General features: G+C 43.7%; 1 protein-coding gene across 1 annotated transcript in view; it reads right to left on the bottom strand.

Annotated features, from left to right (window-relative positions):
- Window positions 1-345: 345 nt before the first annotated feature.
- DAP (death associated protein) overlaps window positions 346-27515 on the bottom strand; it is a 31905-nt gene continuing 4735 nt past the window's right edge. The window contains exons 2-4 of the mRNA XM_028737965.2: window positions 27186-27288; window positions 3527-3569; window positions 346-2001 (exon numbers count right to left, since the gene is read on the bottom strand). Of these exons, the coding sequence (XP_028593798.1) occupies window positions 1882-2001; window positions 3527-3569; window positions 27186-27288 (266 nt within the window). The 3' untranslated portion in view covers window positions 346-1881. The remainder of the gene's footprint in view (window positions 2002-3526; window positions 3570-27185; window positions 27289-27515) is intronic.

The following is a 27515-nucleotide window of genomic DNA, read 5'->3' as shown; positions in this document are numbered from 1 at the left end:
CATGTCCAATTTGTAGTTGGGGGCATTTTTCCACGTGCAGTTCTTCTGTGACACTTTTGGCTGTGAAGCAGATATTGATTTGTATTTGAAGAGTTTGCTGTTTGACCGAGTTTTCCTAGAGTTCTGTCATCAATTTAGGAATAATGATCAAGGGTACAGAGGTTCCCTCTGTGCCTAATGGCAAGGTGGGCATCTTTAAACATTGAGGAAAATAGTAGTAAGCAGCCCTTTGTGAAGCTTTGACTTGTTTTACACACAGCGGCTGAAGAAACCAAACAGACCCCATCTCTGTTTCGTTTCAAAACCATGGCAGTCGTAAAATAATTACACATTTTTATTAAGCAGTATTTCAATGGGTTTTTATTATTATTAAACCTCCTCTTGCAGTTTTCTCATGTTATTCGTCATTAAAAATAAATGATTCTTCAAAGCCCAAGGGGAGTGGAAATCTTCCATGGTTGCCGGAAGAGAAATTGTAACAATGATTTATTAGCAGCCAACTTTTTCTGAAGTTATTGGAATGCATTGTAGTCTACAGGATTTTAAAAAAGAAGAAGAAAAAAGAGTGGTGTGGTTTCACCATTTAAAAAATAAAATACCTATAAAAATGTAAATGAAATTTGGGTACAGTATACAGAACCAAGTGATTCCGAAGTACAAGGTTGTTTGCATGACCAGGCTTAGCTTTCACCATAATGATTTTTACATCCCCCGCTCCCAAATCTAGCAGTGGATATCCTTATAGGCAGCTGGTGGAGATCTCCAGGTGTGCAATGCAACACTCATCTTGTTCCCCAATGAGTGTAATGGATCTAACAGATATTTATGAGAATACACACCACCATCTTGAGACCACTTGCCACACACTAGAGCTAATTTACTCTGCTTGCTGTGGTGAAATAAAAGGACAAGTCATTGTCCACCAGTACTTCACACGTTACTGCATTAATATAACATAGATCTTAAATTGCCACTGTAAGATTATTCAAGTTTGTATATGGCGGGGTCCTTCCTGGACTGCAGGCACTTCAGATTGTAGGCAGAGCATTCAAACATGTGATTCACCCGGATCCTACAATTTGAAGCTATCTATTTAGGAATGGTTGTGCTGTCATGTGTTATTCCTGCAGGCTTCAAATCTGTTTCAAGTTTCTGTACTTTCTGAGCATGTAGAAAGTGTAGCAATAGGTAGACCATCCAATCTTGCCATTTTATTTGGATTCTTGCCTCTTATTGCTCTGTTGTTGTTGTTTTTTTGGGGGAATGTAGACTTTGGGCCAACCAGTTGGCTCATCTTTGGCTAGGCTGCGACATAAATCTCCTAAAGACCCACACTTTGCAAGAGAGATCTACCCATCTGAGAAATTTCTGGTCCTTTCATATCCTAGACTAAAATAAAAATAATTGCGCCGGCCCTTCCTCAAACATGTTTGAGGAAAAAGAAGAAAAAAATAATAAAAATAATTGCAAGAATGCCCTAAAAGTCTTACTCGTGCATTGAAAACCTCTCACCAGAAGAGGGCAGGCAAAAAGTAAATACACCCCTTCTCCTCCCATCCCAATCTAATGCATTCCAGTAGTGCCAAAATCCAGAAACGAAAAAGTTTAAAATAATTATTCAAAGATCTAGGTTTTCCCAATCCCGTTACATTTCTATGACCATATATTTTTTTTATTGGCAGTACACAGGAACATGTTTTTTTCCCAGCTGAGTTGTAGGATTGAAGACTCTTCCCTTCCCACCCCCCACCCCTTTTTAACCATTTAAACCATAGGCAATTAAGGCAAAAGCATGAGATAGCACTTTCAAAAGATCTGGTAGCACAAATCTCTTAATCATTCCATCCGTAAACACTATGGCTGGATCCTGGGACAGGAGCTTCATTTGCGAGGTTGGTGGATGTGTTGGTTGACATGTTGTGCGGGAGGATGCTTTTCCACAGAGGGATGCGGTTTCTGATGAGCCACCTGGGCTGCAGCTGGAGGGAAGTCTTTATCACCCTGATTAAAAAAACAAACACATCAGAATGAAAAGAAAAAGAAAAAGAGAGAACACCTGTCTCATCTGCAAGTTGTGTGTGTGTGGGTGTTTGCTCCAGCCTGACATGCCAGAATGTCAGAGATTCTTACAAACTGTTTCTTGGGCTACAGAATATGAGCTTGTGCTTCGTATAAGCTTGCCCATTTCACAATATAAACATTTACCTGTTGTTGAAATGACCATGGTGTATACAAACTGCAGCTAAAATGAGCTGCTCTACAGGAATCTAGGAAATTGGCTTAAAATGAAGGTTTTGCACATTTTACTACTTATGAAACAAATGGCTGCATAACTTGGCAAGCTAATGTGTGTGAATTTGCAGTATCACAACGAGAGCTTCCTGGTAGCTGTATCACTGCTGCCCGCCAAGTGTGGGAAGACGGTGGCAAAGTCTCCCCATGGTATCCATTTTGTGACTGGTGCCCATAATCTTTCTCTAAATTCAAAATGTACATGCTGTTCCAAAATGGTATGAATAAGGCCATATTCTGCACTATAAAGTGGACAGCAACTAGCCCTTTTCTGACACACAAATACACAGAGTTAAATGATGCACTTCATGCAGGAGCAATTCGGGCACCATATTTTTCGCTCCATAAGACGCAACTTGTTTTTAGAGGGGGGAAGCAAGAAAAAAAAATTCTGCGCAGAGCATGTAAGCGGCTCTCGCTTTTCTTGCTTTAAACCCTTCCGTCCCTCCTCCTGCTTTGCTGAGAAGCCAGCAGAGCAAGCTGCGCAGCTCTCGCTGAAGCCAGCAGAGCAAGAGCGATAGCTGCGCAGCGGCTCTTGTTCTGCTGGCTTCCCAGCAAAGCAGGATGAGGGACGAAAGGGAGCCCTTACAAGGGAGTGCTGAGCAGAGCCTGGCAGCGGCTCTTGCTGGCTTTTCCGGGAGGTGTGGGAAGGGAAAGAGGGCAGCCAGCCAGTCAGTCCCTTCTCCCACCTCACGGAAAAGCCCCCAAGAGCCACACACACGCTCCGCACGGCTCTTTAAAGGGAGCGCTGAGCAGAGCCTGTATGCATCCCAGATGCGAATGCAGGAGGGAGGCTCTGCTCAGCGCTCCCTTTAAAGAGCCGCGTGCAGTGTGTGTGAGGCTCTTGCTGGCTTTTCTCCCTCCTCAGGGAAAAGCTCCGCGTGGATCTTTAAAAGGAGCGCTGAGCAGAGCCTCCCGCCCTGCATTCGCTCCATAAGATGCACACACATTTTTTTAGGAGGGGAAAAAGTGTGTTTTATGGAGCGAAAAATACGGTAATTTCTCCATTCCTTTTCCTTTTTGGGTTTTGTCTATCAGACTGTGCACCTGTGGTCTTACCTTTCAATCTTTGTACGGCACTTAATATATTAGGGAATTTATGTGTGAATGATAAATTAAAAATGAGAAGGGGAGACACCAGATCAAAACCAAAAGCAAGTTGAAATTCACCAGAAACTGGCAAAGCTTCCCTTGATTTTAAAACAGTTGAAAATTAACAAAGATGGAAACTCACCCTTGCAATGACTCCAGAAATGAACACAGTTGGTTTAGGTGGACTGGAAAATTAAAGAGGAATATTTAGCTATATAACTGAACAGTGCCATTTGATAACAGCCAGAGGGCAAAAAGCCACAACAGATAATTCCAAAGACTTTATTACTCAGACTTTATAATCAATTCAAACGAACACAGCCAGAGACACCCTTGGAAACCAACATTCTCATAGCAATCTCCATGAATTATCTATCCTTGCTGTACTAGTTAATGTACTAGAGGTGCAAACATGGCGGAGTTTGGAAGATTGATTCTTAGATGTTCCAGATTCAAAATTAAGTAACGCAGAGAGAATAAAAATGGAACCCCAAATAAGCAATATGACAAGGCAGCAACAGGTCCTTCAGTCTACGTTCTCTGGGGTTGAAGTCATCCTCACCTTTTCATTGCTTGGTACAATGGGTGGTAGAGAGCATGTAAGAGGGCTGTGGAAGGAGTGGGTGAGTGGAAGGAACTAGGACTACCTAATCATCCGCTTTAGTGGGAGTTCAAAATGTGCTGTGCCCAGAATGCAAAGCGGTAATCCAGCTGGGTCAAGTTTTAGTAGTACAGTAAACATAAGGCAAATAATATTAAATCCGCCTTTAAGGCTAACACTACAGCATCAAAATCCAGGAAACCTAGCAATGATATTTCTGGGGAGGATGTTTGATTTACAAACTTTTCAAATTTGTGTTAAGCACTTAAACACACATGACAGTCAGAAAAAACGAATAGCAAACGACGTGTTAATAAAACATGAAATCTAGTTTCTGCACAGTATTTGCTTGCCATGACATTTTCTGAAAGGCTTCATAATGGCAAATCTGAATTTGAATGATTTCCTCACATATTCTCCCTATGACCTTTCAATTTTCACTGTTCTCCGTCGAACCATGAAATTTTGGAGCAGCATTTTTTTGAGAAGCACTTGCAGCCACTAGATTTAACCACTGGTGCTGCTCAAAGAAGATGTTTGTAATGAAGCCCCTTGGGTCAAAGAAGTATGGGCTGGTTCTCTCTCTGAGACAACTTAGGAAATTTCCACGTGAAAGCCGTTTCAATCTAAGGGCAACCTCTCAGGAAAAGGAGGCAAAAAACCTCACTAAGAGCACATGATTCTACCACAAGTTGGCTCAGCTGGAAAAAAACAAATCTGGAAAAAGCCATCTCTGACAACCAACTGGTGCCCTCCTTTGTGGTCATGAAGGTGTTTTTGAGTCAGTGGATGCCTCCACTAATGGAAGAGGACAAGTGACTTTTCCGATTCCCTTTGCTGCCTCAAAAAATCAGCTCCAGAGAGTTGAGGAACCTCCACATCAGAGTGGAAGTTGGCAAGAGGAGCTTGCAGACAGAACGGCAGATTGACCAAAAAAATAAATAAATCACCTGCCCTTCTATTAGTGGTAAAGGTAAGGTCCAGTCGTGACTGACTCTGGGATTGCGGCGCTCATCTCGCTTTATTGGCTGAGGGAGCCGGCGTACAGCTTCCAGGTCATGTGGCCAGCATGACTAAGCCGCTTCTGGCGAACAAGAGCAGTGCACGGAAACGCAGTTTACCTTCCCACCGGAGTGGTACCTATTTATCTACTTGCACTTTGACGTGCTTTCAAACGGCTAGGTTTGCAGGAGCAGGGACCGAGCAACAGGAGCTCACCCCGTCGCGGGGATTCAAACCGCCAACCTTCTGATCGGCAAGTCCTAGGCTCTGTGGTTTAACCCACAGCGCCACCCGCATCCCTTTTATTAGTAGAGACACTGCTAAATCAAAAGCCCTACCATAAGTGCAAGGTCACCAATTGGATTCCACTCCCTGATATAATTTACTTCCCATGTGTCAGAGCCAGGCTGGGGCCATGACTTATTGGACCTGCATACAGGCCTGGAATGCATGTCTCCAAGCAAGTGTCTGAGATGAGTTACTGGAAGTGAAGGCTAGATGACGCTTGCTTGCTCTGTTCAATATTTTTTTGGGGGGTGCGTGGGACAGGTGACTAGTATTTATACCAGGCCTAGTCTTTCCAGAGCCTTCATATTGCCATCTAATTATAGGGGCCAATTTTGCACATCTGTATTTCCTGAAGAAATCAGAGTCTGATTTCTGGTGCAAGACACCAATTCCCTGATTTCATGGTATTTACAGCATCCTGACATCAGCAACGCTGCCATCTCTCCACAAATAGCTGCTAAAAATAGAAAGGGATAGAGAAATCGTGACAGCAGTCTCCCCTCCTCCTTCTCCAATCCTCCAGAGAAACAGAAAGGAGGAGGAAACAGGGCTTCATTCTTTCAATTGCTTTGCATTCTGCTGGCGTTTCACGCATAGTGTAACCTACATTTCTAGTATTTTGTAAGCTATAAATGGCTGCTTTGAGGATATATTTAATCTGATGAAAACCAGTTTGACAGATGTTGTTTTGAAGATACAGCATACCATACCTTTCTCTCTAGGCTTTCGTAAATAAATTTTAAAAAAGGACTGCCTCCTTTAATGTAGGGAATGCTTGTTTTTAACAAATGCATTTAGCAAATATAAATAGATGCAATTTAAAAACAATAATGAAAACGAAGAAGTGCCACTATAAAACCTAAACTTTCAGAGAGAATATTCTCATTTCAAAACATCATAACATATGGGAAGAAATCCAACACCTGCTTATGATGAAATGTTTGAAGCACTTGGTGCTTCTATTAAGAAATGCACCTGCTGAACATCAATATCTTCAAGGAGTTCATTTATTCTTAATCCTATAATATGGAATTCTAATATTTCATAATACTAAAGCTTAAACAAGGCAGGTATTGACATTGCGGAGAACTCACACAGAAGACTGATTAGTTGAAAAGGCCACTAAACCAGTGAAATGAGAGATGAGGAATACTAAAAAGTGTTTTTGACTTCATCGTATAAGATTTGAGGTCTTTAGTTTCATTATTATTCATTATTATTGTTACAGCGCTTCCATCTCACTTTATAAAGTACTCACACACCACTCTGAAGTCTGTTCAAAGTAATTCACATACACCATTGCAGTAATCTTTACAGCAACTATACGGTAAAGGTACCCCTGACAATTATGTCCAGTCGCGACTGGCTCTGGGGTTGCAGCGCTCATCTCACTTTAAAGGCCAAGGGAGCTGGCGTTTGTCCGCTTCCGCAGACAGTTTTTCCGGGTCATGTGGCGAAACCAGAGCAGCGCACAGAAACACAGTTTACCTTCCCGCTGGAGCGGTACCTATTTATCTACTTGTACTGGTGTGCTTTCAAACTGCTAGGTTGGCAGGATCTGGGACCGAACAACGGGAGCTGACCCCGTCGCGGGGATTCGAAGCGCCGACCTTTTGATCGGCAAGCCCAAGCGGCACAGTGGTTTAACCCACAGCGCCACCCGCGTCCCCAGCTATATGGTAGGCCAGTATTATGTGCTTATATATTCTCTCTATATGTGGCATTGTTATTTGGATATGAAATGGGGTGTCTGGAAATGCTATGTCCCAAAATAAGCAAGAGTGTGGCTTCACAGATCTCCATGGAATTCAGGGAAGAAGGACAAAATAGTTAATTATTATTTTTTAAAAAATAGTATGTGCAAATTACTTAGGGAAATAACTCATTGCTCATACCTTTGTGGAAAACGGATAGTGGCTCAGATGAAATTTTAAGTGTAAAAATACTTTTAAAAAGAGAGAGTTCAAAAAGCACAGGGGAACTGTCAACTATTTTTTTTTTTTTAAATGGATTTCCCAAACCTGAGGGAATGTAATAAAAACCATCTAGTTGCTTTGATAAATCTGTAAGCAGGCACCAATCCTATAGGGTCCAAAGGGTGACTCTAGCAGGGGGTTTCTTCAGCTCAACCTTCATTCTATTGTTTTCAATATTTCACCTGCTCGACGTGACTTTTCTAAGGAGTGTTCCTGAAGGTAAAACAGGTTTGAAATGCTTTGCTGCCACGTGCTGATAATTTGCTTCTCACATATCAAATTCTTCGCTAGCAGATCGGCACAGAATCAAAGCATTCCAAAACACTTTGCAAGAGGGAGGGTTTTTTTGCCTGGCAAGGCTGAAAATGTGCAAGGATTTCCACAAGATGGCACTGCTGATCCTCCGAACTTCGCAGAGAGGCAAACAAGCAAACTTAAAAAGACAAGCTGATCCTTTCTTCCTCGTAATTTCAGAACACGGAGTTGCAAATAATGGAATTCTTTGCGATGGGGGGGAGGACAACACACACTCGTACATACGTTTAATTCATAAAGATGTCAATTTGGAGAGTTCAATGAATCTCCTCCAAGGAGCTCCTGGTGATAAGATTTCTCATCTTAAATCCACAACAGCCCTGAGAAGTAGGCTGGACCGAAGTCCCATTTATAGGTTCAAAGCACAGTTATGGACATAAAGCATAAAAGGACAGCAGAAAACTACCAATGCCACCGAGCAGAAAGTTATGAAAGGATTTTTCACGCAAGGTTCCTGACTGCAGGGAGAAGTCTATGTGGGTTTGCCACAACGTCGTTGTCCCCAAAATTCCCATCAGTATTTCCAGCTCAATGTGGAAATGCTGGGGTAGGTGGTTAAGGGCAGGGATGATGGGACAGGGCTGCCAGTTGCAGCCCAATACCCCTTCTGCATTTCATGGTCACACATGGTCTTTGAATGAAGGAACAGAGCTTCTGAGACTGGGTGAAGTGGGCATTGGAATACAGTGGACCCATGGGTCATGTTACCTTTGGGTTGGGTAACTTTCGGGTTGCGAACGCGGCAAACCGGAAGTGTATACTTCCGGGTTTTGCCGTGCATGTGTGCAGAAGTGGCGCCTCACATTGCGGACTTACTGGGGTACGTAAGGAGCCCTGGAACGAATTAAGTTCGTATCTGGAGGGTCCACTGTAATTCTTTTTTCTTCTTCTAGTACAAGTCCAGCACTCCGTGCATTATTTTGCACAAGCTTTTATATTCACACAAATAAAGACGTAGCTATACAGAAGCAGTCTCTCAACAATAACTATTTACAAACTGATTTAATAAAACTTCTTAGAGCGCATAAAGAGTTAAGTCTTTATGTGCTTTGCTCTAACTTTAAAAAAACACACAACAGCCATATGGAAATGAGTCATTGATCCATTTTTATCAAGCCCACAATTCGGATCCTGCGAGGACAATAACCAGAAGGAATTTCCAGGTGTCAAGTAGCGATTAATTTTCCTTTTGTCCAGGGGCCACCAACTATTTTGGGCACACGTCTCGAATCCTGCAAAAGTGCTACTGGTGCCAGTCACAAAATGGCTATAGTGAGATGTGTGGCATAACACAAAATGGCTGTCTCACTTAAATGAGAAGAATAATAGGACCAAAAAATGCTCTGCGCATCAACTGCCCCAGCAATGGCGGGGAAAGCACCAATATCAACCGCAACCACTCACAAAGGGAAACTCTTTCTACGTCTCCTTTGTTCAGAATGGATGAATGCCGAATCCTGGCATCAAATGAATTGTGGGTGTGGCTTTGGGATGGGGGTTCAACATAGGATAAACTGAGCACACAGGATCTGAGCAGGAAAACCTAGCAGCCTCTGATGAATTGTAGATTTCCTGCATGATGGAAAAGATAGTGGTAAACTGGCAGCCATGGGTGCCATGTTGGAAATCTCTACTTTAGTCCCTTCTGTACTCCCATCTGACTGCTGTCACTGCAGATGGTGACAGCAGCCACGAAATTATAAGACACCTGCTTCTTGGGAGAAAAGCAATGACAAACCTAGACAGCATCTTAAAAAGCAGAGACATCACCTTGCCAACAAACGTCCGTATAGTTAAAGCTATGGTTTTCCCAGTAGTGATGTGTGGAAGTGAGAGCTGGACCATAAAGAAGGCTGATCGCCGAAGAATTGATGCTTTTGAATTATGGTGCTGGAGGAGACTCTTGAGAGTCCCATGGACTGCAAGAAGATCTAACCTATCCATTCTTAAGGAAATCAGCCCTGAGTGCTCACTGGAAGGACAGATCCTGAAGCTGAGACTCCAATACTTTGGCCACCTCATGAGAAGAGAAGACTCTCTGGAAAAGACCCTGATGTTGGGAAAGATGGAGTGCACAAGGAGAAGGGGACGACAGAGGACGAGATGGTTGGACAGTGTTCTCGAAGCTACCAGCATGAGTTTGACCAAACTGCAGGAGGCAGTGGAAGACAGGAGTGCCTGGCGTGCTCTGGTCCATGGGGTCACGAAGAGTCGGACACGACTAAACGACTAAACAACAACAACGTACTCCCATCACTACAGTTTGATGGAAGGTAGCACACAGAGACAACATACTACAATCTCTCCAATCACTGATCCTTGTCCTGGGCCAGTGGAGGGCAAAAGGGAGTGTGAGTGGTGAAGGATGGAAATGACACTAATTCTGTCCTTTACTGACTTTCCCAGAAAGATTACTGTAATGCATTATACATGGGGCTGCCCTTGAAGACCGCTCAAAAGCTTCAATTAGTGTAGAACCTGTCTTTCAGAATACCAGCTGGTTCTACAAAGTGGGGCCCAATTTTGAAAGAACTACACAGACTTCCCATTTGCTTCCAAGCCTAATTTAAGGTGCTGCTACTTTCGTTTATTTGGTCTCTTATTTCCACGGCGTTTGAGACTCAGTAAGAACAAATATGCATGGCTGAACTACCTCTGAGAAACTGGTTCTGAGGACCATGTTTTAAACTGTTTTTAGCTATGTATGTGAGAAACTAGTGAGTATACTCCTACGCTTAAAAAAAATAATAAGATAATTTTTCAATGTTCAGGAGAAGCAAAATATTTTGGAGGCAAGGTCCCTGAGCTTCTAATAACTGTGGATTGATTCCACTTGCTTCTGGCTTTAAGTGATACAGACTACACAAACGCCCAAATCTTGCTGAAGCCTCCAAGAAGTTCTTCCTCTGTTCCAGCTCTCTCTCATTCATGATTTTATCTGCACAAGCAGACGGAAGCAAATGCCCTCCTAAGAATTGAGCTGTTCTGTGGGCAACGGCTGAAAGAAAACAGGAGGAGTGAGAAAAATGTTTACAATTCCATGTCCCAAAGGGCCACTGTTTTTTGTTTGCTTTAAGTCACGTTAACTACCAGACCGCAATCCATCGCTGGGACAGTGCTTCTAAGCAGACAGGCTCAGGCACTAGCTCTTAAAAACAGTAATTCATTTCTGCCAGATCAAAAGATTTGTGTTTACAAGGCATTTGTGAGGCACTATCTAAAGCTATAGGCTATCTCTCCTTTGCAAGAGGGTTTATTTATGAGGCATGTTAAGTTTCTTGATCGCAACTATATACCTACTGGTAATGCCCCCTATTAATATTACGCTAGCTATGTGTGTGCTTTGTAGGTATTGAATTTTTTCTTCCACGCACAGTTCTTTTGCCAGTGTACAACTTCCCCCTATCAATGATTATTTACAACAACGGCTTTTCACATGCATGTCATTTTCCTCTGTGAAGAAGACAGGACTTCTGTATCAGGATGTAAGTTTTTCATTTGCTCCAGAACTTACAGAAGGCATAAGGGCAATACTAACCCTGAGGATGTACCTAAGCAGGTACAATCATTTAATGGGGAGGCAGGGATATAAGGCGTACTGCTTTAATTTTCAAATGAGGCATTACCTGCAAATCAAGAGCACTGTCAGGGCTAGACTATGGGTGGCTCCAGGAAGGCCACAAGCAAGGCACCTGGTATCATTTAGAAGCACACCGGTGAGATTATATCAGCGGTGGCCAAACCTGGCCCTCCAGCTGTTCTGGGACTACAATTCCCATCATCCCTAACCACTGGTCCTGTTAGCTAGGGGTGATGGGACTTGTAGTCCCAAAACAGGTGGAGGGCCGAGTTCGGCCACCACTGGATTACATCCAAAACATTACAGAATTACCTAGTTAAAATAACGAAGCGCGGAAAAAGGATTTCAGTTTTTAGTCTCTGGGGCGGGGGGAAAGAGTACGTTGGTCTTAATTTCATTCACAGGGTGGGGGTGGGGGAAAATCAGACACGCCATCTGCCACATTACGCAGATTACATGAAGATTAGTGTTGCTCAAAAACACACACTTTCAGCTCCTGTTTCCAAAGCAGCATGCCGCTTGGCATTACATAAATGGCTGACAACAGCAATAATCTGCAGAGAGCCATCCAACCAGCTGAGTGGCATCTTAGCTTAACGTCCTACTGCCACCAAGTTATGTAAATGTGTCCATTATTTTAATTCTAGAATGTGTCTGAGCAAAGGAAGCATGCAGTGCTCCTACTTTCTCAATGCACTCCAGTGGGCTCTGTTAGCATGAATGGAATATGGGGGTGGGAAGAAAGAGAATGATTGTTAATACCTTGCCTCCATGCTTTGGAACAATTTTTAAGGGCACACCAGTAAAAAGTAAAGGACCCCTGGACGGTTAAACCCAGTCAAAGGCGACTGAGGTTGCGGCGCTCATCTCGCTTTCAGGCCGAGGGAGCCACCGTTGGTCCACAGACAGCTTTCTGGGTATGTGGCCAGCATGACTTAAACGCTTCTGGTGCAACGGAACACCGTGACGGAAACCAGAGCTCACGGAAATGCCGTTTACCTTCCCACCGGAGCGGTACCTATTTATCTACTTGCACCGGCATGCTTTCAAACTGCTAGATTGGCAGGAGCTGGGACAGAGCAACGGGAGCTCACCCTGTCGTGGGGATTCAAACAGCTGACCTTCTGATCGGCAAGCCCAAGAGGCCCAGCGGTTTAGACCACAGCGCCATCCACGTCCAGTAAACACCTGTTTCATGGAATTACAGTATTTTTCACTCTATAAGACGCACCAGACCACAAGACGCACCTAGTTTTTGGAGGAGGAAAACAAGAAAAAAAATATTCTGAATCTCAGAAGCCAGAGAGGGATCGCTGCGCAGTGAAAGCAGCGATCCCTCTTGCTGTTCTGGCTTCTGGGATAGCTGCGCAGCCTGCATTCGCTCCATAAGACGCACACACACTTCCCCTTACTTTTTAGGAGGGAAAACGTGAGTCTTATAGAGCAAAAAATACGGCAATCAACCTGCCACCCTGAGATTTTCATATGAAGGGTGGTATACAAATTTAATACAGTAATATAAATAAAATAAAATACTGATCCCTTCTGGTTACGTACTAACTATTGTGGAGTCCTCTTATAATCAAACATCACTTCAATTGTGTGCAGTGAAAGAGTGGAGGGAACCCATCAGTAAATCTCAACTGTTGGTATAAAAGGATTGTTAAGTGACCAAAAACCTAGGTTAAGCTAAGAAGAGTTCTGAGGCTGGTTGATAACAGGGAAAGCCTAAATAATTCTCCCAGAGAGCATGAGAAAAGCAGTGTGAACTTATATATAGTCTATTAACACATTGTTGAAGTTTTTTGTTCAGGTTGTAGGCTGGGCTCTAACTTCTTTAGAGTGGACTTAGAGGGTCAAAATACTATTTCTCCCATGTCTGGTTTTGAAAGGGAATCTACCCTCTCTCTAACTGAAACATTATCCTAACAATTGTGGATTTTCTCATAATCCATCATAATGTCTAACCTTATGTTGAACTCTGCTAAGCTTTTTAGCCTCAAAGGAATCTTGTCAAAAACAACCTTCGCTTGCTTGTATATTGTGTGCCCAAAATACACTATTTTATCAGTATGATTTCGGCTTAATAGGCATTTCTGTGAAGAGTGAACAAGTATACAGTGGTACCTCGGAAGTCGAACGGAATCCCTTCCAGAGGTCTGTTCAACTTCCAAAACATTCAGAAACCAAGCTGCATTGGACATTCGGGTTCCAAAGAACGTTCGCAAACTGGAACACTCACTTCCGGGTTTGCGGTGTCCGGGAGCCAAAACGTTTGACTCGCAAGGCGTTCACGAACCAAGGTATGACTGTACTATGGTGCCTAATTCTCCCACTATTTATAGAAGCTGCTTCTCATGTTACATTGGAGTTGCTAGGTTCCAACTCAGAAAACCCTCATCATCGGAAGCTACCATTGGGTCTACTAGCTCAGTATCATCTACATTGACTTAGCAGTAGCTTTCTAGGATTTCAGACAGGGTTCACTTCCAACCCAACCAGGGAAATGCTCAACAACAACAACATATTTATACCTCGCCCAACACGACAAAACATCAAACATTAAAAACTTCCCAAACAGGGTTGCCTTCAGATGACTTCTAAAAGTCAGATTTATTTCCTTGGCACCTGAAGAGAGGGTGTTCCACAGGGCAGGTGCCACTACTGAGAAGGCCTTCTGTCTGGTTCTCTGTAACCTCACTACTCGCAGTGAGGGAACCGCCAGAAGGCCCTTGGAGCTGGACCTCATTTTCCAGGTTGAACGATGGGGGTGGAGATGCTCCTTCAGTTATACAGTGGTACCTCGGGTTAAGAACTTAATTCGTTCTGGAGGTCCATTCTTAACCTGAAACTGTTCTTAACCTGAGGCACTACTTTAGCTAATGGGGCCTCCTGCTGCCGCCGGCGCGCAATTTCTGTTCTCATCCTGAAGCAAAGTTCTTAACCCGAGGTACTATTTCTGGGCTAGTGGAGTCTGTAACCTGAAGCGTCTGTAACCCGAGGTACCACTGTACTTGGCCGAGGCCGTTTAGGGCTTTAAAGGTCAGCACCCACACTTTCAATTGTGCTCGGAAATGTACCGGGAGCCAATGTAGGTCTTTCAGGACCAGTGTTATATGGTCTCGGCGGCCACTCCCAGTCACAAGTCTAGCTACCGCATTCTGGATTAGTCGTAGTTTCCGGGTCATCTTCAAAGGTAGCCCCACATAGAGCGCATTGCAGTAGTCCAAGCGGGAGATAACTAGAGAATGCACCACTCTGGCGAGGTGGTCTGTGGGTAGGTAGAGTCTCAGCCAGTATACCAGATGGAGCTGGTAAACAGCTGCCCTGGACACAGAATTGACCTGTGCCTCCATGGACAGTTTGAGTCCAAAATGACTTCCGGGCTGCGCACCTGGTCCTTCAGGGGTTACCCCATTCAGGACCAGGCAGTCCTCCACACCTGCCTGCCCCATCCACTCAAAAAGGAGGAAGCTCCCCATCTTGACACTTTCAGCATTGGCAAGAATCTCTCTTACTGCTTCAGACTGCCTCCATAATCTGGTGCAATGCAAGCGACACAACCTGTTATTCTCCCCAACCCACCCCGTTTTAGAGGTGCTGTAGGAAAGCTCTACTCAAGGCTACACCTTGTGATTTGGATTGGGGAAAATAAGCTTGGGTGAGTCCCAGTCAGGTTCCCGCCCTCCTTCTGACTCCTCATGGAGAGGAAACGAACGCCACACTACCTCATAAAATTCAGGGGCGGGAGTTGCCAGGGACACCTGCAAATAAAAGGTTGCAGCCAAGACCAGCCAGAACTTGGTAACTGAATTTTTCCACATCTAGGTCCACTGACTCAGGTACAGGGTGTGCAGAACACGTACTTTGCCTGGTTCAATTCCTGACATGTCCAAGCAGGACTGGAGGGGGGGGGGAGAAGACTACTGCCTAAAACCTTGGAGAGGAGAAGCACTGCCAACAGGTGCAAATGATGAGGCAATGGACTGACTTGGTTTAAGTCGACTCACTTGCCTTGTAGGAGGCAGATTTTTCATTTATGTGCCAATATCCGCCACCGCCGTCACCCCAACAACATGCAAGAGAAAGCCCAGGAAGACGACCGACTGCAAATTGGCAGTGGCAGCCAGGCAATTGTCTACCTAGCCAGGACTTAATCCAGGTTGATGCCTGAAATCCTATTCTTATTAGCAGCAATTATATTTTTTCATTTCAAAGCCAATATCACTGTGCTACCCTGTCAGTTTTCATCTTATCCTGGGCAGAGCCTCAGAGCATTCCATGACTGTGAAAGAGGCAATTTTAATTATGTTGGTTTGGAAGATAACAATACCTTACAGAGCTGACCCCTACTTATCTGGGCTTGAACCAATTCTTTTGAACTTCTGCTTTGATCAAAGGAAGAAACCTCACTGCCCTTTTAAGGTTCATTGATGGAAGTCTCATATGACCAGAACTTTAGATGAAATTCTAACAGTGCTATAATATTTTTTTTAATCTAGCAGTGCAAGTCTTACCGACTTTTGCAGGGTGCCCTGGCAAACCATTTTAAGGAAGTGCCTGCTTTCAGTCTTCAATATTATCAAGCCTCTGGTTTGCAGTCTGAAGGGAAAATCCGCTTCTCGGGTTATCTGGCAAAACCTTTGTCCCATGAACCGCTGCACTTTGATGTGCTGGTATGCTACTCACAAGGACAACATTTTAATTCTTACATGTAAGGGTCATTTAAACTTGTGAGACCCATTTGCATTCTGAAGAGCCTAATCACAGTTACCATTAAAGTGGGCATTGATGCTATCTGAACCGCATGGGTGCGATAGCAGAAATTCACATTCCAAAACAGAGAGGACAGAGGCGCACAATTTTGCAGGTAAGCAATCACCAGTGTTTCATTTACATCAGCAATTAAAGCTTCTTCCCCCAGTACCTCCCCGTCCTACCCTTTTAAAAGGATTATACAAAAGTAATAGGGACACGGGTGGCACTGTGGGTTAACCCACAGAGCCTAGGACTTGCTGATCAGAAGGTTGGCGGTTCGAATCCAGTTCGATGCATTGATAAACCCTAACACCCCCCCCACCTTGTGTGGTCAAGTAAAGCTGCAGTGGAGACCAGAAGAGTTTTAATTTTGGAGCCTTTCAGACAGCTGGCGATATGGTAGATGTAAGAAAGAGCATGCAAACCAGAACAGTGTTCTAACAAGACTGTGAAGTTCTGAACTTGCTTCTTTAATTGAATGGCCCCTGGTATCCCAAGCAGCAGAGCAATTTTACTGACCCAAGAGCATACCAAAAGTGAGTGATGTTTTGTGTATGTGTGTGTTTTAAAAGGAGCATGAGTAAAGAGGGCATGAGATCACACATTTAAGGGATCTGTCTCATTAAAAGAAGCTGCTCAGGCAGCACAGTCTGTTTTTTCTCACTGTGCAAGAAAGATAAGAAAAAGATACTACCCTGGGTATAAAACATACACTGGGTAGCTGAAAAGCTTGCAGTAAATTTGTGAGAGATCTGTCTTCTTACAGAAATGTGCTTCTAAACAAACATTCGCTGAACTGTGACTTGAAGGACTAAATATGTCAAGATTGGGGGGTATTGTTTTAACTATTTACTTGTGTTTTTACCTTGTATTTTATCCTGCGACTCGCCCTGATGAAGGGCGGTACAGTGGTACCTCGGGTTAAGTACTTAATTCGTTCTGGAGGTCTGTTCTTAACCTGAAACTGTTCTTAACCTGAAGCACCACTTTAGCTAATGGGGCCTCCTGCTGCCGCCGCACCACTGGAGCACGATTTCTGTTCTCATCCTGAAGCAAAGTTCTTAACCTGAAGCACTATTTCTGGGTTAGCGGAGTCTGTAACCTGAAGCGTATGTAACCCGAGGTACCACTGTATACAAATCTAAATAAAATAAAATAAAATAAATAAGGCAAATATTAAGGGCAGAAACATGTCCACCCTTTTCATTTATTAAGCTGCTATAAATTAGGATGCAGTCTTTATGCCCAGTTGTACACCGTTGAGTAAACTGGGCATAATCAGATGGAAACTGGATAAGCACCTCTGAACGCAAATGGAATCTGCACATGTGCTATTGTGCCGTTGTATAATTTTAACTAAGCCAATCGTGTGAAAATGTGTGCAACCACCTGCCTTATTTCAGATGGCATGGGGCCCTGGAAGTACACAAGCCAGGATAAAACCGTGACTGCTGATCATGCCTTCTTGAGAAGTCAGCGCTTGAACCAAGCAGTTCCCAGAATTCAGATTCTACATGGAACTGTTACATTGACAAGTTCACCAATTAAATGTCACTTCGGCCCGGTTTTCAGAAAAAAAGCAAATGAAATGGTAAACCTTTTTCGACTATGCCACTTCAGACTGCAGCTGGGGAATGCCATAAATAAATGCTCATTCACAGAAAAAATTCTCTCCGTGCAGAAAAATGGATGTCAGGGCCTCCTCCTCAATATGCAAAAGAGGGGATTTTAATTTTTATTTTATTTTGTATGGGGGCTCGTTCAACCATGCGACTCCCCACTGGCATTCTGAAGTGATACACAATCAAGTAACAGGTTTATCAATGCATCTGTTATTTGTGAGAACTAGGCATTTGTATAAAACATAATCATGTTGACTGAGCACAATGTGGTAAAGACGCCGTGCTATTACAGTGAAGCAGAACAGACAAGCTTGCTTTAGCAACAGCAAAAATGAGTGCTTTTAAATGTATGATTGAGTACAGATACGATTTCATATCAGGTTTTCAAAGCACAGCCTACATACCTTATTGTCAAGCTTCAACAGTGTAAGATTAGGGTATCAGGGCCTACTTTTAATCAAGAATGCCTTAAAAACCTGTTGAAGTGCAGGACATCAAATTATGAAGCTTTGAGGGGGAAACCTGTTCTTTGCTCAAGGTGGCATTTAGAACAAGAAAAAGAGGAGTATCCTGGCTCATTTCAGTATCAGTTTAAACTATTCAAGAGGTAAAAGGACTTGAATTTGACCCAGAAGAAATATTTAGGTAAAGGTAAAGGGACCCCTGACCATTAGGTCCAATCGTGGCCGACTCTGGGGTTGCCGTGCTCATCTCGCTTTATGGGCGAGGGAGCCGGCGTACAGCTTCCAGGTCATGTGGCCAGCATGACTAAGCCGCTTCTGGCGAACCAGAGCAGTGCACAGAAACGCCGTTTACCTTCCCGCCAGAGTGGTACCTATATATCTAATTGCACTTTGATGTGTTTTCGAACTCCTAGGTTGGCAGGAGCAGGGACCGAGCAACGGGAGCTCACCCCGTCATGGGGATTCGAACCGCCGACCTTCTGATCGGCAAGTCCTAGGCTCTGTGGTTTAACCCACAGTGCCACCCGCGTCCCCAATCAGCCAAAGGAATGGTTAAAGAGGAACATTTTTGCCTGGCTAAAAACTCTTTTTTGCCCCATCCACTGGAAGCAAGATCAAAAATCAGGGGCAAATATCTCCCTTTGTAAACATCTGCATATCCAATATGGTGGTGGAAGCCTGTAATTTAGGAGCTATGGGCAGAAGCATGGCACAATGGTGTCCTTCCTTAAATACAGTAGCACTCACAAGGAATATGGACTGGGTGACAAATCTGAAAAATGCACTGACCTTCAAAGCTCTGTGTCACTATTGGGGTGGTTAAGCAAGGTAACTGCAGAGAGGTCATTTTGAAAGCTACCAACAAACAGATCAAGAGAACAACTGGAACAACTTGTTCTACATCCCCTTTAGTTGCTGGGAGCATTCTGTCCACCTTGAATATTTGTACTACTTATCAACCTGCCTTGGGGCAGAAGGACAGAGAGAGAGAACAGGTGTGTTTGCAATAGTTAGAATTTAATTTCTGCCACACAACAGTAACCTTTTCAGATCTAGACCTTGCCTTGAATGTCAAGCTCCAAGATGTACGCCACTTTTTATTTTTTAAACACCTCTGTTTTTGTACCCCTCACTTTCCCCTCTTCTTTTCAAACCAAATTAAAAACAAAACAATGCCACTAGCGAGAGCAGTCGACTTGTGGGTCATGACCCAACCACGCTGAAGATCCAATGGTGTAAACTGCTGGAGTAAAGGCATGCCAGATTCAGACCATGCTTTTGTGTGTGTTTTTAATACCATGGTACCTCGGGTTACATACACTTCAGGTTACAGACGCTTCAGGTTACAGACTCCGCTAACCCAGAAATATTACCTCGGGTTAAGAACTTTGCTTCAGGATGAGAACAGAAATCGTGCTCCAGCGGCGCAGTGGCAGCAGGAGGCCCCATTAGCTAAAGTGGTGCTTCAGGTTAAGAACAGTTTCAGGTTAAGAACAGACGTCCAGAACGAATTAAGTTCTTAACCCGAGGTACCACTGTACAAACCTAAGTCACACTGTGGTACATGAGGTCAAAGGCCTTGATACCGGACTATCTAGAGTAAAAATACGGACAAAAGAAAGAAATACTGAAAGAGAACTAGATGGGATAGCAGCAGATGATGCCTTTAAACTTGGATCTACTGTAAAGCAAGAGATGGAGGACCTTTTCTAAAAGACATAGGGAGAAAGCTGGGCAGCTTGTATTCCAAGATATAGAGATTCATAACCAACTTTTACAATGGTTACTAGCTTAAATTTTGTTATTTAAAAAATAAAAAAACAGACTGGAACAATGAAAAATGCTAGGGAGGTTGATTGCATTTTTTTTTTAAAAAAAATTCTCTTACCCTCTTTCCGTACAAAATCAAATATTTAACTCTAGAACTTGAAGGTCTCTGGACTATTAAAACCACTTTCACTAATAGCACTCATGACATCTCTCTCTCCCCCCCCCTCTCTCTCACACACACAGTTCATGTTCCTCAGAGACCCAGTGTGGTATAGTGCTAGACTCAGGTTCAGCAGACTGGGATACAAATTCCTGCTCAGCTATGAAGCTCACTTGTTCATTTTTAGATGGTTTTTCTCTCTCAGCCTAACCTACTTCATAACGTTATTGTGAATGGAAAGTAGGTTAGCAAACATATACAGTCCTGAGCTCTGTGGAAAAGGCAAACACACACACAGACAGACACACAAATACACACCCCATTCAAGTATTAATATCACTGATAATAATTTATTTGTACTCTGCAGCTTAACAGCTGACTATGGTAGTGGGACGCGGGTGGTGCTGTGGTCTAAACCACAGAGCCTAGGACTTGCCGATCAGAAGGTCAGCGGTTTGAATCTCCGCGACGGGGTGAGCTCCCGTTGCTCGGTCCCAGCTCCTGCCTACCTAGCAGTTCAAAAGCACGTCAAAAGTGCAAGTAGATGAATAGGTACCGCTCTGGCGGGAAGGTAAATGGCGTTTCAGTGAACTGCTCTGGCTCGCCAGAAGCGGCTTATTCATGCTGGCCACAGCTGTCTGCAGACAAATGCTGGCTCCCTCGGCCTACAAGAGCAAGATGAGAGCGCAACCCCAGAGTCGTCCATGACTAGACCTAATGCTCAGGCGTACCTTTACCTTTATGGTAGCAATAGGGTTCCTTGCTTCCTCCTCTGCTCTCCTTTTTACCAACATTCTTGCCCAACCCTAGCCCTTGCATGATGGAGAACGTAAAAGAAAAGTCTGTGCAGTTGGGAAGTTCATAGAAAACATTCAACCCAGAGGAATGGCCGTATTAGATTGCACCAGCAACGAGTGTTGTGTTCAGGAATTCGCCAGTACCCGCAATGCTTCCAATGTCCCCCAGCACATAGGCTGCCCTTCAGAGGATCATGTGATCAGCACACAGGTCCGTAAAGGGTTCCAAGCATGTACAGTAGAACATGCCTAGAAACTCTCCCCGTGATCGGAACCCTGATTAGAAAGGGCTGCCAACTGCAGCGAGTTTTCTAGGTGCATTCAAAGTGTTTTCTATGTGCACTGGAGTGAACATGGTTAGGAACTCTCTAAAGACCTGTGTACTAATCTCACGGAGGTCTAAAGGACAACTGGCATGCCCACTGTGGGTGGCGCTTCCATGCCAGCTCCTGTCCTGTCCTCGTTTACAATGTCACGTGTCTGGGCAAACACTTGAACAGAGCCAAGGAGCTTTGCACCGTCGTAAACACTAACAAATTTATTCCTGAATAAGCTTTCATGGATCAGAGTCCACTTTCTCAGTTCCAAAACGGTAGCTGAGCCAATGGTTATGGAAGACTCATTTCAATCAACTGAAGCAGGGTTTTTCACAGTCAAATAAACTATGGGATTTTCAAACACCGCAGCCTGAATTGATCTCAGAGTCGAGCGCTCCCCCTCCGCCAATCTTTTGTCATGTTTATCTTTTTGTTTGTGCAAACTAGCAAGCCTACTGGTTCCGTGCTTTCATTTTATACCTCATTTGCCTCAAAACGATCATAGTCCTTATCCTAGCCAATTATCTAAAGCCGGTTTTGACTTTGAAATATAGAAGATAAATTATAGCAGCAATAAATGCACAAGCAAGAACCACAGTTTTGGGTAATAGCACCACTGAGGAAGCTCCCTTTCTTGCTCAGATCAAATAAATGCAAACAATCTTGTTTGTGAAAGAAGAAAGAAAGAAAAAGAAAGAAAGAAAGAAAGAAAGAAAGAAAGAAAGAAAGAAAGAAAATGCCTTTTGAGGCCACCCATATTTCTTTGCTAAACTAATTGCTGCCTATATTTCTTGGGGCGCACAAGCAGAGGCTAATAAAGGCTTTAATAATTCAACAGAAATGCTCCCTTTTTGTCCTTCAAGTGTATCTGTTGCATTAACTTTCTAGATTTTGACAGACAAGTCGGCATGTAATTCTACGCCTGCCTCACACAAGCAACTCCAGAGGCCCAATCCAACAGTTATGATGATTTCAGTCTAAATAGCTCAGAATATTCCACCCCCCCATGTCACCACTTGTGACAACAAATGATCTTGCAAAATGATCTATTGTCCTCTCAGGAATTCCTAATCTAAGGTTTTAATTAAAGTTCTTCATCTTAATAAATATGACACGGCCAAGCAACAGCCAGCGTACATACGACTGCCAATCAAAACCAGGATCTGGCGCTGAATGAATAAACGAAGCGAGAAGAAGCAAGGCAAATGCACAAAACCAGCTCTTAAAATAATAGCATAAATGTTTCATTTTTTATCAGAAACACAGAGGCTGAAAAGCTGTAATATTTATTTAGGGATTTTATATACTGGGCCAAGTTCAAAGTCAATAAACAAACTAAGATGGGACTCCATTATGAGTTTCTCAATCACGCTAACTTACATTCAGGATTTATTCGCTCACCATTTGTTAAGTTCAACACAATTCTTCTGCCATCCACAGTGCAGAGTGCGAATGCAGCAGAGGAGTGTGATTAACACTGTCTTCAGTCTGCCTTGTCCCTACGATCAAATGTTCACCACAGTGGTAACTATGCGTCTGTCTGGGGTGTAGCACTTCAGACTATAAGTTGGGGCTCATATAAAAGAACATGAGTTCATATTAAAAAAGGATCCTGCACATAGATAGTGGAGAAGGGTAGGTTAGAACGTCTACGTCAGTCCATTTATGTGTTGAATCCCTGTCAGGGGAAATGGCTTGGTATAAATAAATATACTACTAATAATAACTGAGTACAGTTGTACCTTGAATCCCGAACACCTTGCAAGTCGAACGTTTTGTCTCCCGAACGCCGCAAACCTGGAAGTGAGCGTTCCGGTTTGCGAACGTTCTTTGGAACCCGAATGTCCGACGAGGATTCCGATTGGCTGCAGGAGCTTCCTGCAGCCAATCGGGAGCCACTCTTTGGTTTCCAAACGTTTGGGAAGTCAAACGGACTTCCGGAATGAATTCTGTCCAACTTCCGAGGTATGACTGTACAGAACGCATAGGCCCAAGCCACGAGAAGCCTACTGCTCAACGTCAAGGGTGAAAGCTCCTATGAATCAAGCCTAAATGTACAACCCCATTCAAATCTTGAGTCCCGCAAATAAGACACAAACTGGGCCAAAAGGGGAAGGTTAGGTGCCCTTGTGGGGAGATACTTCCACTAAGTATATATACCCTAACCTGGTGCCTTCCAGATGTTTTGGACTACAACTCAGTTCCAGCTAAGAAGTGAGAGAACAGGGCTAGACCACGTCTTGATTCAACACTCTCCATGAATCATTTTGAAGCCAATATACTAACCTTTGTTGCTCTGCCAACAATTCAGTTGTTATCTTTGGTTGGTTATCTTCTGGCTCCCCACCTTAATTAGTTGGGAACTTACCTATTGGCTAAGAACCTAATACAAATAATTCTCTAAAGGTTATTCCCACAAGACTACCCCGGTAAGATTCCTTTTTGCAAACACTTACAATTCCTTAAAACATCATGGTTTCCCCCGAAGTAAACGGTGGGTGTGTACAATGTTCAGAGAGAGGAGAAATGATCCTTGTTGTGTGATTTATTTGTTTTTTGGCAAACGGAAAAAAAGAATCCGTTTGAAATGTTAGTCATGACTAAGGTTGCAATCCCAAATGTATTCACTAGGGTCTACTGTCCCAGCAGGCACGTGGGTGGCTCTATGGGTTAAACCACAGAGCCTAGGACTTGCCAATCAGAAGGTCGGCTGTTCGAATTCCCGCGACGGGGTGAGCTCCTGTTGCTCGGTCCCTGTTTCTGCCAACCTAGCAGCTTGAAAGCACGTCAAAGTGCAAGTAGATAAATAGGTACTGCTCTGGCAGGAAGGTAAACGGCGTTTCTGTGCGCTGCTCTGGTTCGCCAGAAATGGCTTAGTCATGCTGGCCACATGACCCGAAGTTGTACGCCAGCTCCCTCGGCCAATAAAGCGAGATGAGCGCCGCAACCCCAGAGTCGGCCACGACTGGACCTAATGGTCAGGGGTCCCTTTACCTTTAACTGTCCCAACAAATACAATGGGACTTACTTCTGAGTAGCCATTCGCAGTATTGCACTGCATGCAAAGTCCCACCGAGTGCAATAGAACTTAACGGCAGCTAACTTGCTCTGGATCCAACCCTTTGTGCAATAGCCACCCCAGTCTCTGGCTGCAGCCATAAGAAGATTTCAAGAAATATACAACACTTGTGCCTTCGCATTGCAGGCAAAAGATTCCAGGATTAATCCCAAGCTTCTGCCAGTAAGTGCAGATCAGGAATGGGGAACATATGGTTCTCCGTAGATTGTTGGACTTTCAACTATTAGAAACATACAGTATAGACATTTCGCTTGCACCCCTCTCCTTGGCTTGATGTTGGGGGGAAAGAACCATCAATCTTTGTTGAAAATTTATTACTAGCTTGTATCCCTTGCTCCTGATTGAGTTTCTGTATTTCGAAGGACCTGAAATGAAGAGAAAACGATACCATTCCCTTTTAACTGCAAAGTAGGGGGTTGCTCTGCAATTTCAGGCACACCTGGACATTATTGGCTTCCTGGCTTCCTGCCAGTCTGGCTTTCCACTTGGATATGGACTGTGCTTTTGGCTTTGTTTAATGATCTTTGCCTAGAGGTCGATGTGAGAAATTGTACCCTAGTGGCTTATTACATCTCCATTCTTTGCTTGATGCTGTTATCCATGAGGCGCTGTTGATTCAAGGGCAGAACACAGCTCGTGGGAGCACAAACCTACCTGGAACAGCCTGACCAGTAAACGGACGACCGGCGCATAGTCCTAAATAATTGTACCTATACAATTTTCCTCCAAAGCGCTCCAAGGGTTTCGCATTGTGAACAGTGGGAGATTCAAGACAGGCAAAAGGAAATGCTTCTCAACACACAGTTAAGCGTATAGTTAGAATATGGGATTTGTTACCACAGTAAGTGGTGAGAACCACCAATTTAAAGTTGGCTTTAACGGGGGATAAGACAATGCGTGGCCAATAAGTCTACAAATGGCTACTAGTCATGATGGCTATATATTACCTCAAAGATCAGAGGCACCTAGCCTCTGAACACCAGACACTGGCGATTAACAGCAGTAAAGGCTGCTGTGCTCATAAAGTTGGGAGGTACCCCATGGGTCATCTAGTCCAACCCCCCTGCAATGCACCCATACGGGGATCAAACCTGTCACTTTGGCGTTACCAGCACTACGCTCTAATCCAGGCATAGGCAAACTCTGGCCCTCCAGGTGTTTGGGACTACAATTCCCATCATCCCTGACCACTGGTCCTGTTAGCTAGGGATGATGGGAATTGTAGTCCCAAACATCTGGAGGGCTGGAGTTTGCCTATGCCTGCTCTAACCAACTGAGCTATTGCCGAAGTAGCCATGATCTGCTCCTGGGGTTCACAAAGGCATCTGGTTGGCGCTGCGCTAAATGGATCTTTGATTTAACCTAGCACAGCAGTGTTATGTTCTCTTTAAGTATTCGGGTAAAATGATATTCATGGACCTTGAGTACTTATTTTATATGCATTTAAATGTGCACTTTCTGTATTGATTTCCCCCCTCTGTTATCCACTGGGCAAATGTCAGTTGATAAAAAAGGTCAGCCTCTTGGCCAAGCTTACTAAATGCAAGCAATATAAACATTGCATCATATTATGAACACCACATGCCTCTGTGGTACCTCTGAATACCATTATGCTAGGGACAAACGGCAGTGGGGGAGTGTAGTTTTCATGCCCCACCTGAATTTTTCATGCAGGCATCTGGAAGCCCACTGTAAGAGAGTACTGGATCAGATCAGATCAGAAGAACCTTTATTTGCATCAGCCACTAGCCGTGCCAATAGAATAGAATAAAATAAAATGAAATGTACTGAAGATAAGAGGTAAAATCTTAACTATACAAAATACATTTTGGATGTTTACATCGATAATCAAATAATAGATCTTATTCTAATTGCCCCTTCTAAATTTTTTGCAGTTTTTGCTAGGAGCGCTGGATTATGAGGACAGTTGAAAAACAGAAGGCAGTTAACATGGGGTGTGGTGTCTTTTTAAAAAGTCAACCATCAAATAATCGTTTAATTGTAAAACTTTAGATTATAACCATTAAAAATCTTAGGATATAGCACACACATTATTGGCACGTTTTTGAAATCAGACGTTTCGTTTTATAAATCATATTCCCACCCCCATGACCATCTGACCATCAGCAATATGGTTCTATGTAGCAAAACATGAAAAAAAACAAGTAAATAAAGTCCATTTTAATTTCTACAGAGTAAGTAGCAGCGGAACGCAGGAAAAGACCTGTGGCCAAGCAGATGCGTGTGAGAAGTGAGACTCTCTGTTTGTGCAGTTTTTGCATGCTCAGAATCTGGAGGAAATCACCAGAGGTTTATAAGCTGCTACTGGTCCCATTCATTCCCTTCCTGAACATTTTCCACTAAAGCCTATTTCAAGAAGCCCCTGAATAGCTCTGTGCTCATACAAGAAATGTTTAGACTACCCACAAGCCTTTCCCTACATATCTGCAACCCCACCTCAATCTTCAATAGACCACCTGGCTTGGCTGGCCCAAAGGTAAAAAGAGGTGGCTGCCAAAACAGATTTTAAAAAGAAACAGGCAAACCCACACACCCGCCCCCACCAAAGCAGGAATTCTATTTTTCCAACACTTTTCAGTTCTTACTGAATTCTCTACCTTGCATCCACTTTAGATGCCATTGAAAACTGTCAAGCAATCACTAGGATTAGCACAAATAAATGTGGACTGTTGTGTGTGTGTTATTATATTTAGGGAGCCATGCTATGAACAAGAACCTTGCGGAAAGGGAGGCGGAGTAAGTTCAGCTAGCGTAAAGTTACACCAGAGCCAGTCTAAGTCCCCAGCCCTACCCCCTCTCTGGTCCTGCTCCCAGATCACCCCTTTTGGGGGGCTCACACCAGCCTCAGCTCAGCTAGCTGAGTCCCAGCTGAGCAAGTTCCACGGCTGCATCTTTGGCTGAGACGGAGATCTGTTGCATTTTGGCAGATCTTGCCATAGGACTGCCTCCGTGTTCACCCAAGCTGTCCAATTCCCCACAACTGTGCTTTGCTGGGAAAAGAGTAATCGCCTTGCTCATTTATAATAATACACATGATGGAAAGGCCTTCACCTGGTGCCAGGAGTTTCCCAGTCCTCTTGCTCCTTCTCTTTCTCCTCTTTGGTTTCTACGACATGTGGATGTTTCTGCACGATTCTCATTCCACCAGCTTTGACTGCAACAAAAATAAAGGGGCCTGTCAGATACGCTGCATGATGGCAGGCAAACACATTAAAGCCACATGAAACATTAGAAATTAGTACTGCATCATCAGAATTCGCCCATGAGCATTTCTGATGGTCCAAATGGACCGGAGATTGTGATGACCACTATACAAACGCTGTTTTTTGTTCTACATAATTGTGAGAATGAAACACAGAAGTGATACAACATTATTTTCAT

The sequence above is a fragment of the Podarcis muralis genome, chromosome 8, assembly GCF_964188315.1.
Source record: "Podarcis muralis chromosome 8, rPodMur119.hap1.1, whole genome shotgun sequence".
Lineage (NCBI taxonomy): Eukaryota > Metazoa > Chordata > Lepidosauria > Squamata > Lacertidae > Podarcis > Podarcis muralis.
The sequence above is the reverse complement of the archived record's forward strand: the minus strand, read 5'-3'. Positions and strand labels throughout refer to the sequence as shown.